Below are 23,728 nucleotides of genomic sequence, written 5' to 3'. Positions count from 1 at the left end.
CAGACACACCAAAAGAAATACAAAAACTTCTAGCAATGGAAACGATCAATACTAGATACCCTACAGAAGAATGGCTCCACATATATACCGATGGATCCACCACAGAAAACCTTACTGGAGCTGGAGTTACATGTACACATGTTTCCTTTTATCATTCTGTTGGCAGAGACACAACAAATTATGATGGTGAAATAGAGTCTATACACATTGCTCTCCGACAATTATTAAATCTTCCCTTAAATAAATATAACAAGACAGTAATTCTTTCAGATTCTAAAGCTGCAATTCAGGGAATATGTTCAAATGCTACAAAGAAGTCAACAATAATAAGAGAATGCTACAAAATGTTAACACAACTCCAAAAAGTTAATAAGATTGTCCATCTCCAATGGATTCCAGCACACTGTGGAGTCATGGGGAATGAAACCGCAGACACACTTGCAAAGAAAGGCACAACAATAAAACAAAAGCCTAAATTTAATTTCTCATATTTCTCAATAAAATGCTTGATCACTACAAAATTTTCTCATTCATACCTACAAAAAATAGAATCAAATGCTAAAGACAAAAAATGGATTACACTACTTTCCAACCCAGATATAATCCCCCAAAGACCAAGGAAAACAGCAGTTGCAGCCTTCAGACTATTGACAAATCATGACTGTCTAGCAAGTCATCTCTACAGAATAGGTATCTCAGCTTCACCAATATGTGTCCTGTGTAATGATCCAGCAGAAATGAATGAAGATCACTTGAATACCTGTGAAGCATTAAGATCAGAAGAAACTACAGTTCAAAAGTATTGGAAAGCACGACTGCTAATGGCTTCATTGCCAGATGCAAGGCACTAGACGACGACAACAACAACAACAACAGTTTTATAATTGGCTTGATTGTCAATAACAATAATATTATAGTTATTAAGCCTTAATGTAGATAATATCATTCACCTGTACAGTTACTTGATACTTAAACCAGGTCATTTTAGTTTTTGTTTGGAGGGAGCAAGATTTTTTAGGAAAGACCTCATAAGCCAGGGAGTATAGCGTGACATATTCCCTCCCTATTTCCTCTGAAATTAACTCTTTTCCAAACCGTAAACTGGGTAAACTTGACTGTAAAAAGGTTGCACTGGACATATTTTTATTTACAACAGGTGACAACCACAAATGTAACAAAGGGTAACGTCTTAGTTTCGGCCTAGATCATATATGTAACAGATAGATCAGCCTTATAGGCTTTAATGTTAACAACTTTTGTCAAGTTTACTACGCTGCCATCTAGTTGTTATATAAGGAATCGCGTCATAATTTCCATTTGAATTGCATTAGCGACTGTACTGCCATGTCGTGTTCGTTTACGGCAGACGGGTGGCAATCCTGGTGGTTGTTCTCTTCAAAGTGCTGCCGATTTTAACATAGCGATCAGTTATCTGTTATAGTATATATATGATCTAGGGTTTCGGTTACGTCATTAACTAGATTAACTATTTTCCACACCGTAAACTGGGGTAAACTTGACCATGAAAAAGGATTTAAATCTGATATCAGATGCACTGAACATACGAGAATTTATATTTACAACAGGTAACAACCACAGTAATTGTAGTAAAAGGTTTGGTTTTTGTTACGTCATTAACTAGCTCGTATTTTATTTCTTAAACGTTTATATGCCTCTGATTGAGGTTCTGTCTGATATGTACATCTGTTATCAAGCAGTAGGTACATCTCACTTGACGATATGTGTCAGAGGAAGAACAATTGTTTGTATGCATCTGAAGTTTGATTAGTGTAATATGTAGCTAATCGGCGATGTATGCAGTGGAGGAGGAAAGGAACTGGCCACCCTACCCATTATCTCCTGGCATAGTTGCCTTATAAGTGGTGCCTTCTTGGTATCACTTGTGAGGTTCAGACCTGTCTTCGGACAGTTGATTAAACAACAAATGTTTATAAAAATTAAATATTTTAATATTAAAAATACTGTTCTTACATTTTTTCTTCAGTTGTACTATTCAATTGATATATATTTTTTAATCTAAACTCGGGGTGGGATGGTAATTGCTCTACACTGCCCTCCCCATAAATGACACCCCTGATTTAAACATTATTTGTCTCAGCAATTTGAAATTTTCTTTATAACTGCAAGAAATAGTTGTAAAGGTATTTCTATATTTAAACATTGTTATTATTATTATTATTATTATTATTATTATTATTATTATTATTATTATTATTATTATTATTATTATCATCTTAGCAATTTGAAATTTTCTTTATGTTTGAAAAAAATTATTGTAACCATTTCATATTGTTTATGTTATTACTAGTTACTGTATTAGGAGAAAGATTAATAGTTCATTTACTTTTATAACGGTGTACTTAGAAGATAGCCTACACTATTAAATGAGATATTGGATTAATAGAATATGTATATGTTTGGAATGAGTGCTAAATCCACCAGCATAGCTCAAGGTTAGCGAATTGTACTTTCCAAAAATGCATAGCTTGAAAACCATATACTTCGTTAGAGGTAGGCATACACAGTTTGTCTTTTCATATAATCATAAGCATATCTTTCTTCAAAATACTCTCAAAACATTATTTTTATTTTTCTCGTTGTTTGCTTTTTGTGCATTAGCTCATTACAGAAAAGGAATATAATAAATTGGAAATTGTCTTGCAAAACTGTTTAATAGATACATTGTATAATTAAAGTTAGATAAATAATGTATATTCTCAACTTAGGTGACTTTAACTGCCCGAGTAATGACATTGCTTATGAAATAAAAAATATTTAAATCACAGTTAAGAAAAAAATTATTTATTTTTAAATTGGAAACACTTCAACTATTCCGAAAGTTTTAAGGAATTATGCTCAACACGCATTGTGCATTTTATTGAACTTCTATTCCTGTAATTAAAAAAGTAAAATATATTGGCCTACCTGTATGTATATTCCGAATAAAGAGTGTACTAAGTAATACTGTATATTTTGGCTAACGAATGTCTTTCTAGTTTCTACATTCTTCGCAGCTGTTTACCAAGCCCTTTATGTTTCAGGATGTGAAAGCTGTTATCACCCATTCCATCCACAGCACGCTGAATTCGATTGGAGGCATCCAAGTTCTTTTCCCGTTATTTTCGCAACTCGACATGCCTTATGATTGTGCCATTGGTTCGACTGATGCCAAACGCGACGCCTCTCTTTGGCAAGTTGATCATTCATTCGTATATTTTATATTTACTTTATCTGCTCTCTCAATTAATATCACTCAATAAAAGAATTGTATTCCAATGGATACCATCCCATTGTGGAATCCTGGGAATCGAGAATGCGGATGCATTAGCAAAGAAGGGCAGCACTGCTACTTACAGACCTGTTACTAAATCTACATATTACTCTGTGAAAAGACTTATTAAAGCTACATACTTAGACTTCAACAAACAAAATTTGATAACACAATCTCAAGGGAAAAAAGGAACTCTCTGCATCATAATCCACAGTTAATTCCCGATTTACCACGAAAATCGTCTGTAGCTGCATTTAGATTGGCAACAGGCCATGATTGTTTGGCCAAACATCTGCATAGAATTGGAATGTATCAGTCCCCTAACTGCCCTTTGTGCAACTCAAACCAAGAAATGGATTCGGAACACCTCAAAATCTGTGCTTCTGTGGTTGACCATGATAATACGGTATCTTTGAAAAATATTGGAGTGCAAGAGGTCAAATGACTTTATTGTGAAACGCCTGGCATTAGAAAACAACAACATATTTACTTTATCACTTACAAAAATAAGTACAGACAGCATTCTGTGCGGAACATTCCCCACATGGCTAAATAGACCCTGATTTCCTCAGGAGCTGAAATGACTTTAATTTGCCCATTTTCGAAAAATAGTAATAGTAACTATTCTATAATTGAACTTAACTTGATTATAAGACTTACTTACTTACTTACAAATGGCTTTTAAGGAACCCAAAGGTTCATTGCCGCCCTCACATAAGCCCGCCATTGGTCCCTATCCTGTGCAAGATTAATCCAGTCTCTATCATCATATCCCACATGTTTAAAAATTATATTCTTCTGCTGTTACGCATTTTAACATTTCTTAAGAAAATTGGCATTCACACACTCAAGTTCTGTTTCGTGATCCTCCCAGTTACTATTCTTGTTACAAATACATTCCGGTACTGGTACCATTCAACTGTTCAAAAATGGCATGACTATTTCTGTTCTTACCTGTGCGTATTAATCGTTATTTACAAATGGCTTTTAGAGAATCCAGAAGTTCATTGCTGCCCTCACATAAGCCCACCATCAGTCTCTATCCTGAGCAAGATTAATTCATGTTGAAGGTAGTGTTGGCCGATAAGCAGGGATAACTTTAAGTTTTGGTATATAAGGCCGTCTTGTTGCTTATCAAAATGGTAAATAGTGTTATTATTAATGCATTTTCGAGGAGAAAATTTTGGCGAAGTTATTTTCTTGAATATACATTGTTATTCCTTAATGTTAGAAATATTAATGATATATATTCTTAAAGAGTTAATGTTCTACGTTTATAGCGATGTATGTTTAATTGATTTCGTTTTTAAATTTTGGTATGTTTTGAGGTTATGACTTACAACATCAGTGTGTCACAAATATGAAATACTGGTATTATTAGTATTCCATCTTTATACCCTGGTTTCCTGTTTCATTATTTATTAGTGTTGGCACCTGTAGGAGAAGGGAAAACCTCACCTTCCAACAAAGTTAGAAAACAGTGGACTGTAAATACAATGCAAGAAGTCATAAGACAACTTCGAAAAAAGACGTGAGAGACGATTCATCTGGATCCAGTATTACGATTGGGAAAGCACCTTCTATTGAAGATGCTGAATGCTTGTTCTGTGTTTTCCTTAGTAGAGGCCATTTTGACTTTGCAATTTTGTTAATCTTGTAACTTATTAATAGTATTCCATATTTGTACCTCCATTTTTATGAAGGAAATACGTTAAATTTTGAGTAAATTTTTTTTGTAAACATTTTATAACATCTTTCGAACTTCTAAGTCTGGTGTACCGTACCAATAACAGGGACATTCAGCAATAAACAGGTCGATACTTTATATTCTGTATTCAAAACATGTAGATTCCAAAACGAAAAAAAACAAAATGGTATTCCATATTTGTAATATTTCTTCTATATAAAATACGTACATTTATTTATAGGTATTATATCTAATAGAGGTCCTTTAGCTCGTGATGAGAATTTATAATATGTTTGAAAATATGAAGTTGTGCTGTCTTGAAATACCTGTCGTCTTTCTGATTGCAGTTCAAAGCTGTTGGGTTTTATCTGTGAACTAGTAGAGAGCTCCCAGACTGTGCAGCAGCACATGATCCAAAATCGAGGGTTCCTTGTTATCAGCTATATGCTGCAGCGCTCGTCCCGGGACCATCTGACCACTGAGGTGCTAGGCTCATTCCTTGGGCTCACCAAGTACCTTGTTACCTGCCTCAGCTCCAACAGTGAGCTCCTGCTCAAACAGGTGAGTTTTGGAATGTTTGTTGCCTGCTGAGGCAGATTATTGACAGGGAAAGATACTAGTTGTAGTTGTGCTATAGTTTTGATCAAGGGTTTCTTCTACATAAGCTGATATAAAGTTAAGTATCATCATCATCGTCGTCATTATCATTATCATCATCATCATCATCTCATCATCCTTTGTCTTCCTAAGTTTCTTTTTATCCTCGTGTTGATATTTTAGAATTTGTTTTGGGATTAGTTTCGTTCTTACAGCATGCTCTTCTTTAATTCCTCCGATAACACTGGACAACAAATTTAAAATTTGTTTCTGTCCTTTAGATGAAACTAGATGTAATTTTAACTAAATGAGAAGTGCTGAGTTCATTTCTGAAAACCAAAATTTTCTAACACATACCATTTTTACGGTACATGCACTTCACTTGTTTACACAAATTTGTAGGCCTACATAAAGCAACTTTTGTTTGGCCAAAATTCACTAATTAAAATCTATCCTTCGATCTTTTACGTTTGTAGACAGCTTCTGCAATCTCTCTAATGAGTGACCAGCAATATTCAGCCAGCATACTTGCATTCCACCTTCCACTGAAGTGCTTTTCGAAGGTAGATATTTCTTGATGAAACCTCTCTGCATGTTCATCACTTACAGCACCAAGGTTTTTTGGAAAGAAGTCCAGGTGGCTGTCAGGAAAGTGTACTTTCAGTGACATGTTGCATCCCATTAGGTGAAAGTAATGGAACATTTCACTAACATTAAATAACAGTACTTGCTGGGCAAAAACTAACTGCAGATTCATTTTTGCGACTACAAAATACATCGAATACACATATTTTTATAAAAAGGACAAATTTCATGTTGCACAGTGTAATTTTATGTAACATCTTAAATTGGTTCAACTTCCAGTTCCTTTACAATTTTTTTATTTCTACCAGTTACTCTTGTTACTACATATTGGAGACATTATATCAAAATTACCAATAATGCTGGTAAATACTTGATAGCAGTACTTACCTCTTACTTCTATCCAAAATGTTACAGGAAATTTAATAATGATATTATTATTATTATTATTATTATTATTATTATTATAAAATTGTCAATTATGTGAATAATGATGGTGGTAATGATGACAACAGTGGTGATGACAACAAGGTGTTAACAATAGTGGTGACTACAATAGTGATGATAACGATGATGTTAGTGATTACGATGATGAAGAATTTGATGAAATCATATCTCATAGCTTGAAAATATTTTATTGAATTACCATAAAAATTATTATATATCATAGAAGTAACTTTCTTCTCTACTGAAATTTTTGTAAATTGCAAACCTGATAATACACGCCCATTTGTTATGCTGTCCCGCATTGTACGCTCTTTTCGTCCAGTCCGACATTCCTATATAAAACCATGTAAAATACACCGCTTAATATGCTCATCATCCTGTTTAATACACTCTTTGATCTGATAAAAATTATAAAATATCGTACTTTAAAGGATACTGAGAAAACTTTCCTGGATTTCTACATTTACCGCTAGAGAGGAAGTGGAACCAGTAGACATTCCAAATCCTTCTTGCAACGAAGCCCTTGCCATGGTATTTGTGATTCATGGATTCGTTAATGTTTCTAGTAGTCAAATTACTGATGTCACTTTCAATTTAAATCGTGTGGAAAATGCAGTGCAAGACAGAAAACAGTTTTTACTTTTTTAATAAAGGGGCACTTTAATTGATACGACAATGTATTTGTTCTGACATTTTCTGGAAGGAAAGAAAATAAAATAACCGTTTATCCTGTATAATTACAGTATTTAATCCTTAAATTTCTTCAACAAATGTTTATGCTGAGTCTTACTTTCGTGTTAACATTTAAAAAATCCAAAAAGGACCTACTCTAGCTAATTAATACGCTATTTTTATGTGGATCCTGGAAGAGCGACTTACCGAGGTTTCACTGTAATAATATGAATAACTGTTATTTGGTATCTCAGTATTAATTGCAATAGTTAACAAATCGTCGTTGTTCCTGCAATAACTCCTATGTGACATATTTATCGATTTTCAGATTTTTGCTCTATTAAATAACTTAAATAGTGGTACAGCAAATAATAAAATCTCCTGTATGTAATTATATTTCTTTGTTTCGAAAATGTAAGAATTCACAGTCTCCTATGTACGGCTGCCATAGGATGGATAAATGTGTTTTTTGTTCCTACTGAAAAATGTTATATTTTGCACATAGTAGTTATTGCAGGAACAACGACGAAATATTAAATAATGGCATAATATAGGCCTACAGGAACGAAAAAACAGTATTGGTTTATGGTTAGAAGAGATTTCATATTGCTACCTTTGGAATGTGTTTGCTGTATGATTATTGCTAACTTGGCAGAAAAGCCATTTAAATGTAAGGAGATCTGTTGAGCTTTATTGGAAGTAGAAAGAGGACTGGCACATCAGTTAAGGTGCAGTTGTTCTGTTTCTCGTTCCTGACGTGGCAGCTGCTGGACCACGTGCTCTTCAACCCGGCACTGTGGATCTACACCCCTGCTCCCGTCCAGGCGCGCCTCTACTCGTACCTGGCCACAGAGTTCCTGGCTGACACGCAGATCTACTCTACTGTGCGCCGCGTCTCCACTGTGCTCCAGACTGTCCACACGCTCAAGTACTACTACTGGGTGGCCAACCCACGTGCCAAGAGTGGCATCACGCCCAAAGGTCTCGGTGAGTCACGTGCAGCAACACAGGATTCTGTTACATGGGATAGACAGAGAAGAACCTCCTCAAGTATCTCTGGTCGCCTTTCATATTGAGTCACTGTTTCCGTCATTGTTAACAATTATTCCGTTTAAAGTTGGTAAGAATGTGAGAAAAAGACAGAGATTTTTCAAAAGCAGTAGGACAGCAATTAAAAAATTTAAAAAATCATGGAATCTGTTATAAAATCTGTAGGTTCGACAGCAGTGCATGTAGTTATGAGAAAAATCTCTCTTTATTGCGTAACTGTGAACAAGTATAAATTTTAGCAGTGGCGGCTCCTGCATATTTCTTAAGAGGAGGAAAGAAGTTAATAGCATAAAATGACAACTTCTTGAATGAAACATGCTACAGATGAGCTACATACATGTATGTAAGACCAGGTAGTGATGGAGTTGGCCTTCCCTTTTGTATAGCAATAATCTGTTCTTGTAAACTGAGTTTCCTAAATTGTCCAAAATATAATATGTTTTCACTTCCATTCATTGTTGAATAATTGCACAAATTAACAATTACAAAGAAATTCACAACCTCTCAGCATTTTTCGCGCACACTACAGCATCACACGTGTTGGAAGAGACTATCTACTAACACGTAACCGGAACCGTTTTACAGAAGTGGGAATGGGAAATAATCTGTTAGGAAAGCGAGAACACTGCACCCAGACATGTGGTCTGTTACCACATGTACATTGCCAAATATATATTTCACATGGTTTTGAAGAATGTCAGTTCAAAGCTACCGGTGGCCGATTAATTTTTTTATGTTGAAAATAATAGACAGTGAACGGAAGTGAATTTCAGAGGCCAAAAATATCTGCGATACTAATGTAGAACTACTTCCTCTTTGTTTTATATAAACCCAACTTCAACTTTCTGATATCCTCGAAAGTTTCAAACCATGAATAGTAGCCTATACGAAGTGCAATGAATAATATATTTTCATTTATGATTTTAAAAAAGTTTATATGGTGTCTTTCATAGCTCTGCGTTAAAACTGTTTCTATTCTGCCTCCTCCTAGATGTGTTATAGTTTGGTAGAATGCAACATCGTTAGATGGCAGCGATAGCAAGCTTGCTGCACGACCAGTCGGTTTCTATTTCCCGCCCATGCGCTGATTCAGAGGAGGATCTCCTCCCTATTCGTTCATTTACTTGCTTTAAAACTCTACTTCTTTTTCTGGCCGCTAGTGCACTGTTGTATATGTGTGTTAACTGCAGTAAAGGAGGAATGGATTGACTTTCCTCCAAACAAACAATCTCGTATCTTTCTCACAGTTTTCTAGCAGCACATGAGCGCACGTCGTTTAAAACTCAATCAACCGAGGTTTTCTTATAGCTGTGAACTTAAAAATTGTCGAATCTTCCTAGAATTTCAAGGCACATATTTTACTTGGTATTTACTTTCAAAAGAAGAAAAATGTGAAGAGGACGTTCCTCCCTTCCCTCCCCCGAGGAACCCCACTGAATTTTAGGAACATTGCCATTTAAAATATGTCCTGTTTTCAAAATAAAATCTATGAAAAAAAAAAAAAGTCGTGATAATCGGTTTGTCGCGTATGGTGTACAGATACGGAAATAAAATTTCGAACTGTTCTTGATAAAGCTTACAGCGTGAGATGCACACTACTACGTTCCCTGTCCATGCAATACCGGAACCACACTGTTGTCAGGAGATTGACATGCTATGCAGATGACAGAGTTTGTGTCTCGTCATAATAGCTCAGTCGTTTGCATTGTCTGAGCGATGTACAGAAAATCATTTGTTTGATCCCCATGGACAGCGAATTTTTTATCTTAACATGAAATTGTTTCAGACAACTGTGACAGATGTTTCAATTAATTTTTTTTTTCCTTCATATGGAATAAATTATTTCTCACATCCTGTGAGACTGTATTTGTCTTGCTTGACTCCGCAAAAGAACAGTATAAAAAGTATATATCGAAAAATCCATTTTGTCTTCCTAATGAAAAAATAAAATTTAATTATAATAAAGAAACAAAAATATTAAAAAAAAACACTGGAGGACCTAATAATTCGTCCACCAGCCATCTGCTTCTACCACTGCTCTGATCCAGCAAGGCATGGAATTGACTGCAAAAATTACTCAATCAAACTAATGACTAAACGTCGTTCAGTAAATGAACACGGAAAGATAATCGTGATTATGACATTCCTCTCCAAGTGTTCCAATAGCTCCATGGTATTGTGCTTGATGATTACTAAGAACATGATGTCGACTTTTTTTTTAATTCATAATGTAGGTCAAATTTGATTTATTGTCGTTCGATTTTACTGCAATGTTTATAAATACCCATCTACTCTTAATATTATATCACTTTTCATCACATCATTTCAAATGCCTTTCAGATTGCAACAAGAATCGAAGAAAAATTATATATTTCAATTGCTGACAAACAATGCTATGTGGACTACTGCTTTGGAGAACTGGGCGTGTACAATGCGTTGTAAGCGAAACTTATGCAATAAGGGAGCTCAAATTTTATTTCCGTATCTGTACATAATATTATGTGAAAACATGAAACATTGTAACTCAGTATTTTTGTCGACAAAATTTTATCACGGTTTAAGTAAGTTACTATCTGTATTCGGTTGTTTTTATCGACTTATCAAAAATATTTTCAGATTTCTAATATTTCTGTCATTCTATATTTTATATCATTGTTGTGAATAGACATACATCACGATTCTTGTAAGGGAGAATCTGATGTTTTATTGTAATTCAAAATTTTGAGCCGACCCAAAATTTTTCAAAAGTTGGCACCACTGTAGGTATATGCACTTCCAATCTGTTATTTAGCTACTCTACATATTACAAGTAAGCTACGTTTAACTGTTGTTTGCAAGAAACATGTAACGACATATCAACTAATACTAAAGTGTTTCTAAGTCCGTCTGATATTAATGGTAGCCTACCGGTATTCCGAATTCCAGAGGTGTTTAAAGGCATCAGTGGGAATTTTAGTTTTATTCAGATCTCCGTACGTATTACACCTTTAAAACGTTTACACATATGAAATGCCTTGTAAAAATAAGATTGGGATTCATATTGATTTTGTGGTGTTCGCAATATAAGTAAACAGTGAATGAATGAAATGATGAATGAATGAATGAATGAATGAATGAATGAATGAATAAATTCATTAATAAAAATTAATTCATTAAATATACAGTAGTTAATTAGTAGATATAAGCTAGAATAGCTTTGTACTTGCATATAAATATTGTTATCTAATTATGTCGCATATTTACATGCTTTCAGATGGACCACGGCCTCCTCAGAAGGATATACTGGCAATTCGTGCTTACATCTTGTTGTTTCTGAAACAGCTGATCATGATTGGCAATGGTGTCAAGGATGATGAGCTACAAAGTATCCTCAACTACCTCACCACCATGTATGAGGTACCGTAATGGAATCCCTATAGTTATCTTTGTGTACAGTACAATACTTTGACTTGTAATAGCACTTCATTCAGCAATTAATTTGACACTGTATGTGGCTCAGAGAAATTTATTCCTTTGCTGATAAGGGGAATTAATTCCTCTCGCCACCCCAAGATAATTATGTTGTTGGCCCAGTGCCTAGGTATTTGACAATGAAGTCATTTGCCATCCAAAATAATAATACAGTATTGAACAATGATCTTCGTTGTTCTATATACACTTTTAACATTTTTCATCTTTCAAGAAACTAAAATACAACATTGCATACAAAACACGCTACAAACACATTTTAACACGCAGACAAGACACACAAATAAATACAACTTAACATATATAGACAAACTATCATTGTATTGTATTGTATTGTATTTATTAACATTCCATGGTATTCATACATGCTTACAGCTAGAATATGGAACAAGTCAAAAAACTTATTACTATTATAAAATCTTAATTTATAGTCACAGTCTAGATGAAATATATACAGACGAGATTTACAATATAGTCTACTAGTACAACACATAGTTTTAGTATCAATTTCATGAAGTGTTATTGAATGTCATGAATTCACCTACAGAATAGAAGGCGTGAGAAATTAGGTACTTCTTTAATTTTGCCCTAAATAATTTTATGTTTTGAGTTTCATTTTTTATATCGATAGGGAGGCTATTAAAAATTTTTATTGCCATATAACGCACTTCTTTTTGATAGCACGATAGACTTGCCGATGGAGTATGAAAGTCATTTTTTGACGTGTATTTATGCTATGAACTGTTGAATTAGTTACAAAGTTTTCACGATTACATACGAGGAAGACTATTAATGAAAAGATATACTGACAAGCCATGGTCATTAATAGTTGCAACGACTTCTATATTAGACAGACTGAAAGACCATTTTAAACGTGTTACAAGGAAGGAACATATCACAGCCATAACCAAACTACACAACAATTCAACCTACGTAGAACACATCACAAACTCCAATCACAACTACAGCAACATAGACACTGATATGAAAATACTATACATCCAGCCAAAAAACCAGAAACTTGACAGTCTAGAACAATATGAAATTTACAAACCTACAAAGACACATCCCCAGCACATCCTGAACATTCAACTCAATTTCAAAACACACACCCTATTCGACAAAATCATGAAAACACCCCAACACAACAGGAAACCAGAAGATAGCGTAGGATCTTCACTAGGCTTCAGACAATGAAGAATATCACTTCGAAACTAGTCAGCCAAGTAAATTTCCTCATATTAATACAATAAAGAAGTTACAAAGTTAACCTAATCAGTGAATGATCTTGTATTCAGTTTCCGTACTTATATAAAATGTAATATTATTTACCCTATAGGAAACATTAAGAACGTTCTCGTCACCAACACCTGTGATATTTCATAATCCAGAGAAGGACTGAACAGATTCTGTATAGTACATTTCGTACGTACCAGTATTACTCTCACCAAAGCACAACAGATTGTCATAATCACAAACAACCATACATTACAGATTGATTGTATCCCATAGTCAGTTGTTTAGAGAAGATCCTTGCAGCTAGACTGGTTGACCTTCCTAGTTATTTTCAATGCATTATACATATCTAAAGTGTAATTAACAATTGAAAGGGAGTGAAAAATTGGGAATGTTACTATATCTGAAATTTAAAATCATTCCACACTCCCGAACAATTATTATGATTGTTTATCTCACCAGGGCCGTATTTAGACATTCTGTTTATATTTTGCCGCCCCCTTCTTTAATGGATTAATTGCAATGGAAACAGTCAACAGGGTAATTACTTCGAAAAGGAAATACAGTAATGAACAAAATACCCAACAGTAGCATGTAGTGAGCAGCTGATTGTTCTAGATGGCAGTGAATGAACTGAGAATTGTTTTGTTTGGTGATGTTTCGATCTTTTTAGCTAAAAAAAAAAAAAAAAAAAGCCGGCAAGTGCGATTAACTTTATTGAAGATTATCGCAAATACGAATGCCTATGGAGTGTTTAACCACAATTTTGATAATCAAGTGGGTCTAAGTATTGGATTAATATTTAATATTTATTTATTAATGTCATATAGGCCTACATAGTGAAGATGATGTTCAGTATGGCAACCATGTAGACACAACATCTGCATGCATCTTAATTGAACGTGGGTTTTCAACCTGATTTTTTCAATATTCTCCCCGCATTGCATGTGTACGCTCATGGAAAATTGAACTGTGTAGATGTGTAGATCCCAGATCACATATACAGAATGATTCACGAGGATTTACCGTCTCTTACGGAGCTTATTTCCGAAGACATTCTGAGCAAAAAATGTTATATAAACATTTGTCCTAATCTCAATATTTTCAGAATTACACTAATTTGAAGTTGTCTGTAAAATAACATTATTCTTGAGTTTTAAGGGTAAAAGAATATTACAGATAAAGACTGAACTATTCAGGAGTATCATTTCTTTAATTAGCTAATATTCTGAAGCTATAAATGTGTTTTGAATTCCATAGTTGCTTCGTACAGAATTGTTTTTTAGATTTTTAACTATAAAATTACATTTTCTTACGCATTTATCACAAAAATTATTACAAATGACGCCACTCTTGTAAATTCTTAAGACTGTACATTAGGATGCATAATTAAACTGTAAAGAATCAAGTTCCTTAAAGTAGTATGATTTGTAACCATTTTTATGATAAGTGTATAAGAATGATGTAAATTTTAGTTACAAATTGACAAACAAAATCTGTAGAAAGCAATTAACAGCACATTTCTAGCTTCAGAACACTAGCCAATTAAAGAAATGACACTTCTGAATAGTTCATTCTCTATTTGTAATATTTTTTTACCCTTAAAACTAAATAAAAAGATATTTTCTAACAATTTCAAAATAGTGTAACTCTGAAAATATTGAGATTAGGACACATGTTCATATGACATTTTTTGCTTAGAATGTCTTCGGAAATAAACTCCATAAGGGACGGTAAATCGTGAATCACTCTGTATAATTATGTGATTAGGGTGTAGATGCAGTTTTGCAGTCATAGAGCGTATTCCAAATCTCACCGGTGAGCAATCCGATGGCATCACGGTGTTCCGAATTCCACCGATGATGTCACTGATGCTCCACCGGTGTCGCACCAGTGCCATCAACTTGCAGAAGTGGTGGCAGGCGCCATCAGCCATCATCAGTGAATCTGATTGGTTCTTGTATAGGGCGGGAATTAGCAGACGAATGACATCGTGCACTGTTGTGTCATGGCGGTGTGTTCTGCTTTAGTTCTGCTGTATTGTTTGTAATGAGCACAACGTAAAAACAATATGTTAATGGCTTATGAGCAAACATGTCAACCGACCAGTTATTACTACCAGTTCAAGAAATAAGTTGTTTATGATCTCTTTTATTTGAACGAGATGGCAGTACGGAAATTTCGCAAAATTTTGCTAGCGTAGCACAGATAACCACTTACACAGTCGCCATGACAGCATCTATTCTTCCAGCAGTTTTGTTCCTTATTTTCGTTGCAACGTGACGTCATTGATGCCACCGGACCGGTGAGATTCGGAATACGCTGATAGTAATTTGCCTTGGATTCAAAATGTCCGCTTTGTCAGACGTCACTCTTATCTGACCAATGATAATGCGCGCTTGTCGGCAAACCAAAATTCAAAGGTTGGCAATACATAGTATAGTAGGGAGGGCTTTAAGCTGACGAGATTCAGACGTGTTTTACGATCAGCTGTTTGAGCTGCGTGTTTCTTACACATCGCTTAATTACATTAAAGGGGAGATTAAATGATTTATAATCTTTTGATAATGTCGTTTTGCTCAGAAATTAGGCCTACATACTCTACTAGATACAAATATAACATCCATGTAACATTGATTACCGGTACTATATATATTTTTTTTAATCTCTGAAATAAAATAACGACAGAAATTAAAATTAGCAAATTATTTTTCAAGATTAAAACTACGATTGCAACGTTTTTTTATTGTAATGAATTACTCACGATTTAATCAAATGGTATATCTAGGATCTACAAGCATGTGCTCCGATAATTAATTATTAATTAATAAAAATTAATTTCATAGGAAGTACATTTAGAATGACCACTTCTTTTTAATATTCATTGTGTTATAACAAGATAGCAATTACTGTATTGTGTATTTGTCCCATGTTCAAATGAACTTTTTTTTACTGAAAATGACCTCAAACTTTTTAAATACGATATAAGTAAAACTTTAATTAATCATCATGTATATTTTTATTCGACTGCTGCTGCTATTACTACTACTGCTGCTCTCATTTTACAACTATGGGCCGTCCCAGGAATCTGTGAAGTAAGTGTGCGCATGTGGGCGAAGTGAATGGCCGGAGTTTATCTGTGCCAGAGTGTATTGCCGGCAGTATCAGCTTGAGAACGCTAAGGGGCAAGATGTTCGCGGTAGCAGATGATATTAACAGGAAGTGTGGCGAGATTTCTTCATGTCTATAGATCTCCTTCCTTCAAGCTCGCTTCGTTCAAGCAATGCCTCTTCCAGCGCGGTCATTGGTCCTAGCCCCCCCCCCCACCATATACCACATGCGCAGAGGTCTTGTTTCGTCTTTCTGCTCTACAGATTCCTGGGACGGACCATAGAGTCGCTGTTCAATTGTAGGCCTATCCTTCATTTTCCAATTGATTACTTAATATACAAACAAAAATCACACACACGTTCCTGTACAATTCTCAGAAGCAACTGGGATGTTTTGTAGAACTGGCTTCTCACATTGAGGTCGGGAGAGCAGGAAGTCAGTCAGTGGCAGAATGATGCGATATTTCTTCATAAAATGAGGGCTCTGTACTACCATCTTTGGTCAATTAGAATTTCTGAAGATCCCTGTTAGTTGATTTGTCATTAAAATATATCACTTGATAGTTCTGTGTGTACTAAGCTAATAATTAGGAATTTTTCGGCTAGATTCTAGTTGCACCTACGTAAATGTTCACGTCAATTTCATGTTTTGTTCCTTACATATTCTTTAAAATATTGAACTCTTTCATTATAGCCTATCAGAATTTCTCTTTTGACCCAACAGAGATTATCCAACTATGACTAGATTAAAAAATCTAATGACATTTTTTTTAATTCTGTATTTCATGACTCAAATTACATTTAAATGTTCAATATTTAACAATAATTCAATTCACTTTCATTTAAAGAAAAGCATCTGTAATTTTAAAATCGTCTTTTACCCGTTATAGAAATGTGTCACATATTTATAGGAACAATTTTCAATGTTTATATTTAAAAAAGATATTTATTTTATTAGAAAATATTATAATTAGACATTTCCCCTGATTATGAAATGCAGTTAGTTACATTCCAGTTATGTCCTTTTTTTTTTTTTTTTTTTTTTTTAATGGAATAATTTTTCCCCAATTGTTTTCCAGGATGAAAATCTTCATGACGTACTTCAGATGCTTATTTCCCTAATATCAGAGCACCCAGCTTCAATGGTACCAGCTTTCGACGTGAAGCAGGGAGTACGCACAATCTTCAAACTGCTGGCAGCTGAGAGCCAATTGATCAGGTTGCAAGCCCTCAAACTATTGGGCTTCTTCCTTAGTCGAAGCACACACAAGTTAGTTTCTCTTTCGTAGTTATGTGACTTATTTACTTTGTGTATATAATCAGTGCACTGTAATAAAAAAAATTAGCACTTACCTTGCATTCTTACTAAAGACAGGAGATTTTAAAAATTACAAGTTTTCTCCGTTAAACTTAATTTAATGGTAATTTATAACATTTTAGATAAAAATAAATTTTTATGTTATCAACTTATCAGTTATTCTGAATATTGTCTTATTTTATTGATATTTCACGTTACATTCATTTATACATTAATTCTATGTTTGTTTGGTAATTCGTTCATTCGTTCATCCAATTATTCATTCTGGCATTCTATACATCCATTCATTGACCCATCTCTACATGCATTCATAATTCGTTGATTCTACATTCATTCCTTCATCCATCCATCCATTCGTCGCCCTGGTTGGCGAATTGGTACGCTGGCCTTCTATGCCCAAGGTTGCGGGTTCGATCCCGGGCCAGGTCGATGGCATTTAAGTGTGCTTAAATGCGACAGGCTCATGTCAGTAGATTTACTGGCATGTAAAAGAACTCCTGCGGGACAAAATTCTGGCATATCCGGCGACGCTGATATAACCTCTGCAGTTGCGAGCGTCGTTAAATAAAACATAACATTTAACGTTTCCATCCATCCATCCATCACCCACTCACCCACTTAATCATTCATTCTTTTTTATTCATGAATCGTTTTTTCCTATCTTTCGTTACTTATTCTCTCCTTTTATGTATTTCTTTATATTATTCAATAATCATTTCTCTCCTTTTTGTTTGTTCTCTCTATTCTGCCTTTTTTTTTTTTTTTTTTTTCAATTTTTAATTGTCATTAAAGTTCACTTGACAAGGAGCTGAATTGATACAATTGGTAGAGTGATTACTACATGCTGAGAAGATATGGGTCAGTGTCACTTGAAGACAGAGACGATGTTCTTAATCATAACTAGCATAAGACAGAGACAGTGTTCTTAATTATAACTAGCATAAGACAGAGACAACGTTCTTAATCATAACTATCATCATCATCACTCAAATAAGTACAAGGCTGAATGCCTGTTACGGTTAACCATGTAACTATAAGAACCAATTCTTTTTAATAATTATTAAATATTCTTTATTTTGTTTCTCTATGTCTCTCTGTCTTTGTCTGCCTGTTTGTCTCTCTCTTTCCCTTTTATGTTACTGATCTCTCACGCCCTGACTGGTACCAGTACCATGCTCACATAAGCTGAGAATCCTTTCTGTGTTTCTGCATCTTCATGACAAGTAGGTTTATGGAGATGACTTTTAAGATATTTTCAATCTGTTGTGTCGTCGATAGAACAAAGTTATCTATGTATGTTATATGTTTTGTAATGAAATGTTGATCTTTAGGAGGAAATACGATGTTATGAGTCCACATAACCTGTACACTCTGCTGGCTGAACGTTTGCTCCTGAACGAAGAAACGCTTACCCTTCCAACCTACAATGTTTTGTACGAGGTAAATATATTTTTCACGTATAATAGAAAAGTAAATTTATTACTTTATAGTTTTACTGAGTTTATTGTCATGGTATTGAAATATTTGTATTTATTTTTAGATCATGACTGAACATATCAGTCAGCAGATTCTGTATACCAGACATCCAGAACCCGAGTCCCACTTTCGACTTGAGAATCCAAGTGAGTATAATTCAGCCCTACGAGAAAACATTATTTTCTGTGATAAATTTAATTGTTGTTTAGTCAACTGTCTGAAGACAGGTCTGAACCTCACAAGTGATATCAAAATGGCACCACTTATGAGGCAACTAAGCCAGGAGATAATGGGGTGGGGTGGCCAATTCCTTTCTCCCTCCATTGCATACATCACCGATTAGCTATATATTACACTAATCAGTCTTAAGATGCATAAACAATTGTTTTTCCTCTGACACGTATCGTCAAGTGATATGTACTGCCTGATGACAGATGTACATATAAGCCAAAACCTCAATCAGAGGTAATGGATTTAATAGTATGTTCTTGAAAATTTCCATATCATGTGCAATGTTTGAATTTACTGCCATAATAAAATTATTGCACGTAATAATATTAAAGTTTAAAGTTTAAGCTTCTGTATAAGACAATAAGTAGGGCTTACAAAACCATTAATTTGGTAATACCGGTATTTCGATGTTTTTAATTTCTGAGATTTGGGATAGCAGCATTATTACCAATATCTGAAATAAATAAATAAGTATATAAATATATATAAAACACTAAAGTATGTACATAGAGAAAATTGTTTCTTCTATGGTAATTCAGCTGTTGACCTGACGGGACCAAGCGTAACCTAGTGCGTTCACACATTTTCAGTAATCATGATAATGGTAATCGCGATTAATGACTATAATCTGTCACTAGTATTACGGAACTTCCTGATAACGTCGTCAGCATGGTGGGAGACAAAAGAATACAAGACAAAATACAACACAAAATAAAGAATTTGAAAATATAAATTAATAGAAGGAACCGAAGATATGAAAAAACATTAATCTGTAAGTGAAAATTAGAGCTGAAAATTTACTTCGCAATGAATACAATATTTCAAAGATTATTTCTTATTTTTGTTTTCTCCTCTTCTCTTTCTTTCTATTCTTTTCCTATTTGTTCCCTTTCTTTTTCCTTTCACATGTATTTCTTCTTCCTCCTCATTTTGTTTTTGAACTCTGGACTTTAGGCTCTGAAGTTTGTATCATTGCTGTTTCAGGAATCTGTTCATCGGTCTTTCTATAAGATAGTCCTTACAGATAAATTCACATCTTGCATATTTTATAATACAGTGCGAGTACCCATGTTTAAGTTGAGAAGTTCAGTTCTGCCGGAGTTGAAACTTTTTTATACTCCTTTCATGAATTAATTCATTTTGCATAATAAAGAATGATTTCAACTTGATTTTCTTTTCTGAAGTAACAATTGGAGTTGGATCATATATAATAATTTGATGTTTCTCTGTCTACAGTGATCCTGAAAGTGGTGGCGACACTTGTGAGACAGTCGAAACAGACAGAACAGCTGTTGGACGTGAAGAAGCTGTTTCTCTCTGACATGACTTTACTCTGCAACAACAATAGAGAGAATCGGCGCACAGTTCTCCAGATGTCTGTCTGGCAGGTTAGTCAACTTAATTAATTACGTCTTTTTTTCTGGTGTATGAATAAGATTTGGTGAAATTTCTGTGCAAAGTCAAAGGATGTAAAAAATTGTATCGCGTAAGACACGACATATTACGTGCATTAAATATCTAGACATGAATGACAGAATAAACAATTATAAGCACGAGTGGAAAGAATTTATAGGGAGGATGTCAGCCTCGTAAGTAGGGACACTGTAAAATAATGAATAAAAAAATACATCAAAGTCAGGAAATAAAATTAATGTGATTCGTGAAAAGAAATCGTTATTTAAACATGTAAATCTTGAAAAAAAGTCTGTATTTAAACATGTAAATCGTGAAAAAAAAAGTTTGAATTTAAACATGGAAATCACTTTAAAGAAATTAGTAATAAAACACTCATGCTCCTACTTATTCCTTAGTCTTCATTGCTTACTCTTGCTGCTGAAAATGTGGTCTATTATGTTAGTGTGTAACAAACCTAAGCATTGCACATGCACGATATACAGTTCTTAATTTTTCACAGCTGAACAGCTATGCTTTCTATGTGATAAAGCATGAAAGACAAACCCGTTTTCGCACTTATTTTCAGTGTTTCATTGTCGAAAATTAAATAATGGAATTTCGTGACCGATGAATGTATGATTCTGCGTCATTCGTAAAAAAAAATTCGCGGCTAACGCAAGATATTGCTAAATTCGCAACAAACGGGGAAAAAAAAGAAAAATTCGCGACAAATCGCGATCGTAAAACGTGCCTATAGAACGAGTCTCGTTCATATCTATAAAAACTTTTACTCTCTGACTCGGCAGAAATTTGCGAAAAAATAATTCGGAAAAATTGAGTGTCCCTAATTATAAGTTAGTAAAATTAGTTATATGTAAAGGGATTAGAAACTATTAGATAATTAAAACCTGTTAACATAATATAAGAGAATTGGAAACTTTATTAATGTGTCATATAAGGAAATTAAAAACTTTTTAACAAGCAATCAGATTTCGGTAACATAACAAAATTAGGAACTTTAGTTCAAAACCTGATATTATCATATAAGGAAATCGGAATATCAGGAAATGAGAAATACTTATTAAACTAAAATCTAGTAACTTATAACAACATTGGAAAGTCTTTAATAATCAAACAAGGAACCAAAATCTGATAAGCATGTGAGGGAATTAGAAATATTTTAATAGATAACTAAAATCTATAACACAACATGAAGGAACTTTTAATAAGCTACTAATATTCGTAAATATATATAGAATCTAGAACTGGTAACATATCTGGAAATTAGGAAGTTATAATAAATAAAATATCCGGTAACATATAAGAACATTAGAAATTGTTTAACAGACAACCAAAATCTTATATATATTATTTTTCTATATGACAGTAACTTAATTAATTCTGACTACAAAAACAAAAGTAAACCCTTTTATTCTGTCTCTAAAAGACCGAGAGAAGAGAGGAGAAGAGGAAATCATTGATTCATATTTCATTTCATTTAGTGTTCTACCCAAGGACAGGTATTTCACTGTAAACCCAGCTTTCTCCAATCTGTCCTATTTTCTGCCTTTCTCTTTGTTTCCTCATATGATGCATCTATCATCTGATATCTTCTTCTGCCCCGAACTCTTCTCTCGTTCACCATTCCTTCCAGTGCATCCTTCAGTAGGCAGTTTCTTCTCAGCCAGTGACCCAACCAATTCCTCTTCCTGATTAGTTTCAGCATCATTCTTTCTTCACCCACTCTTTCCAGCACAGCTTTATTTCTTATTCTGTCTGTCCACTTCACAAGTTTCATTCTTCTCCAAACCCACATTTCAAATGTTTTCAGATGATTCATATATGGACTATTAAATTGTGTAAAAATTTGTCATTTATTGTATCTATGTATTTTGAATAAGCTCTTGATTTCTTTCCTTGCAGGAGTGGTTAATTGCGATGGCTTATATTCATCCTAAGAACTCAGAAGAGCAGAAAATTTCAGACATGGTGTACTCACTGTTTCGCATGCTTCTACATCACGCCATCAAACATGAGTACGGTGGGTGGAGAGTGTGGGTAGATACTCTGGCCATTGTACATTCGAAGGTTAGTTACGTGATATCTGCCAGACGAGGACTTTATAAGATGACATTCTGCAAGCTACAAAATAAATAATTAACCTTTAAAAAAATAAGTACAATAATTCTGAATATTAATTTTTGGACATGAAGTGGGACTTGACGTTTGTTAATGTTTAATATAAGTAGGCCTATATTTGGGATAAGAAATTATTCTAAGAGTAATTATTAGTTACGTCTTTGTTCGAGCAATTTGAACCACATGGGGCCAGTGAAATAATTTATTTCTGCTTATAATATTTAGTTCTTGTTTATTTTTTTTTTATATTTAGTTTTGGTAGGAACACCAACAGTACAGACATTTTTGAATGTGTACTGGTAATTAATATCATCATCATCATCATCATCATCATCATCATCCTGTCAAGTACTAGTTCCAAAAGAACTGTTACGGACTGAAAAAGCGATTTTCTTGCCGTCTTTTCATAGGTCGACCAAGTGACCGTTTCCCATTTGGATGATACTTCATTATTGCCTTAGGGATCCTGGATGAAACCATTCTTGAGACGTGTTCCTTCCAGTTTAACTGATATCTGAGATATAGTCCAGTATTGATGACACATCAAGTTCTTGAAGGATATCTTCATTTTTCTTTCGATCCCATTTAGTGTAGCCAGCTGTTTGGCACATGGATCTCATCTCGCAAGCTGTTAGTCTGCTTTCATCTTTTGTCCTTATAGTCCACGCTTCACTCCCATAACATAAGACTGTTCGAGCTATTATTTGATAAAGACGAGTACGAGTTGATTTTTGTACTAATGAAGGTTTTAAAACTCTATTAATGATGCCCATTGATTTGTTGAATTTTACAATCTTCTCTGATAAATCCAAATTTTCAACAAAAGACAGTTTATATCCTGAATAATTAAACTCATTAACTCTTTCCAAAATTGTGTTATTTAAACAAATTTTGCTTGTTATTGGGTATTTATCACAAAAGGCCATTATTTTTGTTTTGTTAATGGATATTTCCATTGAATATTTTGAGCTATTAAATTTAAATTGTGTACTGACCGTTGCAAATTATCTTCAGATGTTGCTAGTAAA

The 23,728-nt window shown here is 34.1% G+C and overlaps 1 protein-coding gene across 7 annotated transcripts in view; it reads left to right on the top strand.

Annotated features, from left to right (window-relative positions):
* rg (A kinase anchor protein rugose) overlaps positions 1 to 23,728 on the top strand; it is an 809,394-nt gene that overhangs the window by 31,534 nt on the left and 754,132 nt on the right. For 5 of the 7 annotated variants that reach the window (XM_069830419.1, XM_069830436.1, XM_069830457.1 and 2 more), the window contains exons 10-18: positions 3,063 to 3,211; positions 5,327 to 5,540; positions 8,012 to 8,264; positions 11,581 to 11,723; positions 17,221 to 17,411; positions 18,791 to 18,899; positions 19,000 to 19,081; positions 20,403 to 20,554; positions 22,485 to 22,649. In XM_069830419.1, the coding sequence (XP_069686520.1) occupies positions 3,063 to 3,211; positions 5,327 to 5,540; positions 8,012 to 8,264; positions 11,581 to 11,723; positions 17,221 to 17,411; positions 18,791 to 18,899; positions 19,000 to 19,081; positions 20,403 to 20,554; positions 22,485 to 22,649 (1,458 nt within the window). The remainder of the gene's footprint in view (positions 1 to 3,062; positions 3,212 to 5,326; positions 5,541 to 8,011; positions 8,265 to 11,580; positions 11,724 to 17,220; positions 17,412 to 18,790; positions 18,900 to 18,999; positions 19,082 to 20,402; positions 20,555 to 22,484; positions 22,650 to 23,728) is intronic. The other 2 variants (XM_069830427.1, XM_069830410.1) reach the window with 1 other exon arrangement.

This window comes from Periplaneta americana, chromosome 1 (assembly GCF_040183065.1).
Source record: "Periplaneta americana isolate PAMFEO1 chromosome 1, P.americana_PAMFEO1_priV1, whole genome shotgun sequence".
Lineage (NCBI taxonomy): Eukaryota > Metazoa > Arthropoda > Insecta > Blattodea > Blattidae > Periplaneta > Periplaneta americana.
Note: the sequence above shows the minus strand (reverse complement) of the source record. Positions and strands in the feature narration are given on the sequence as shown.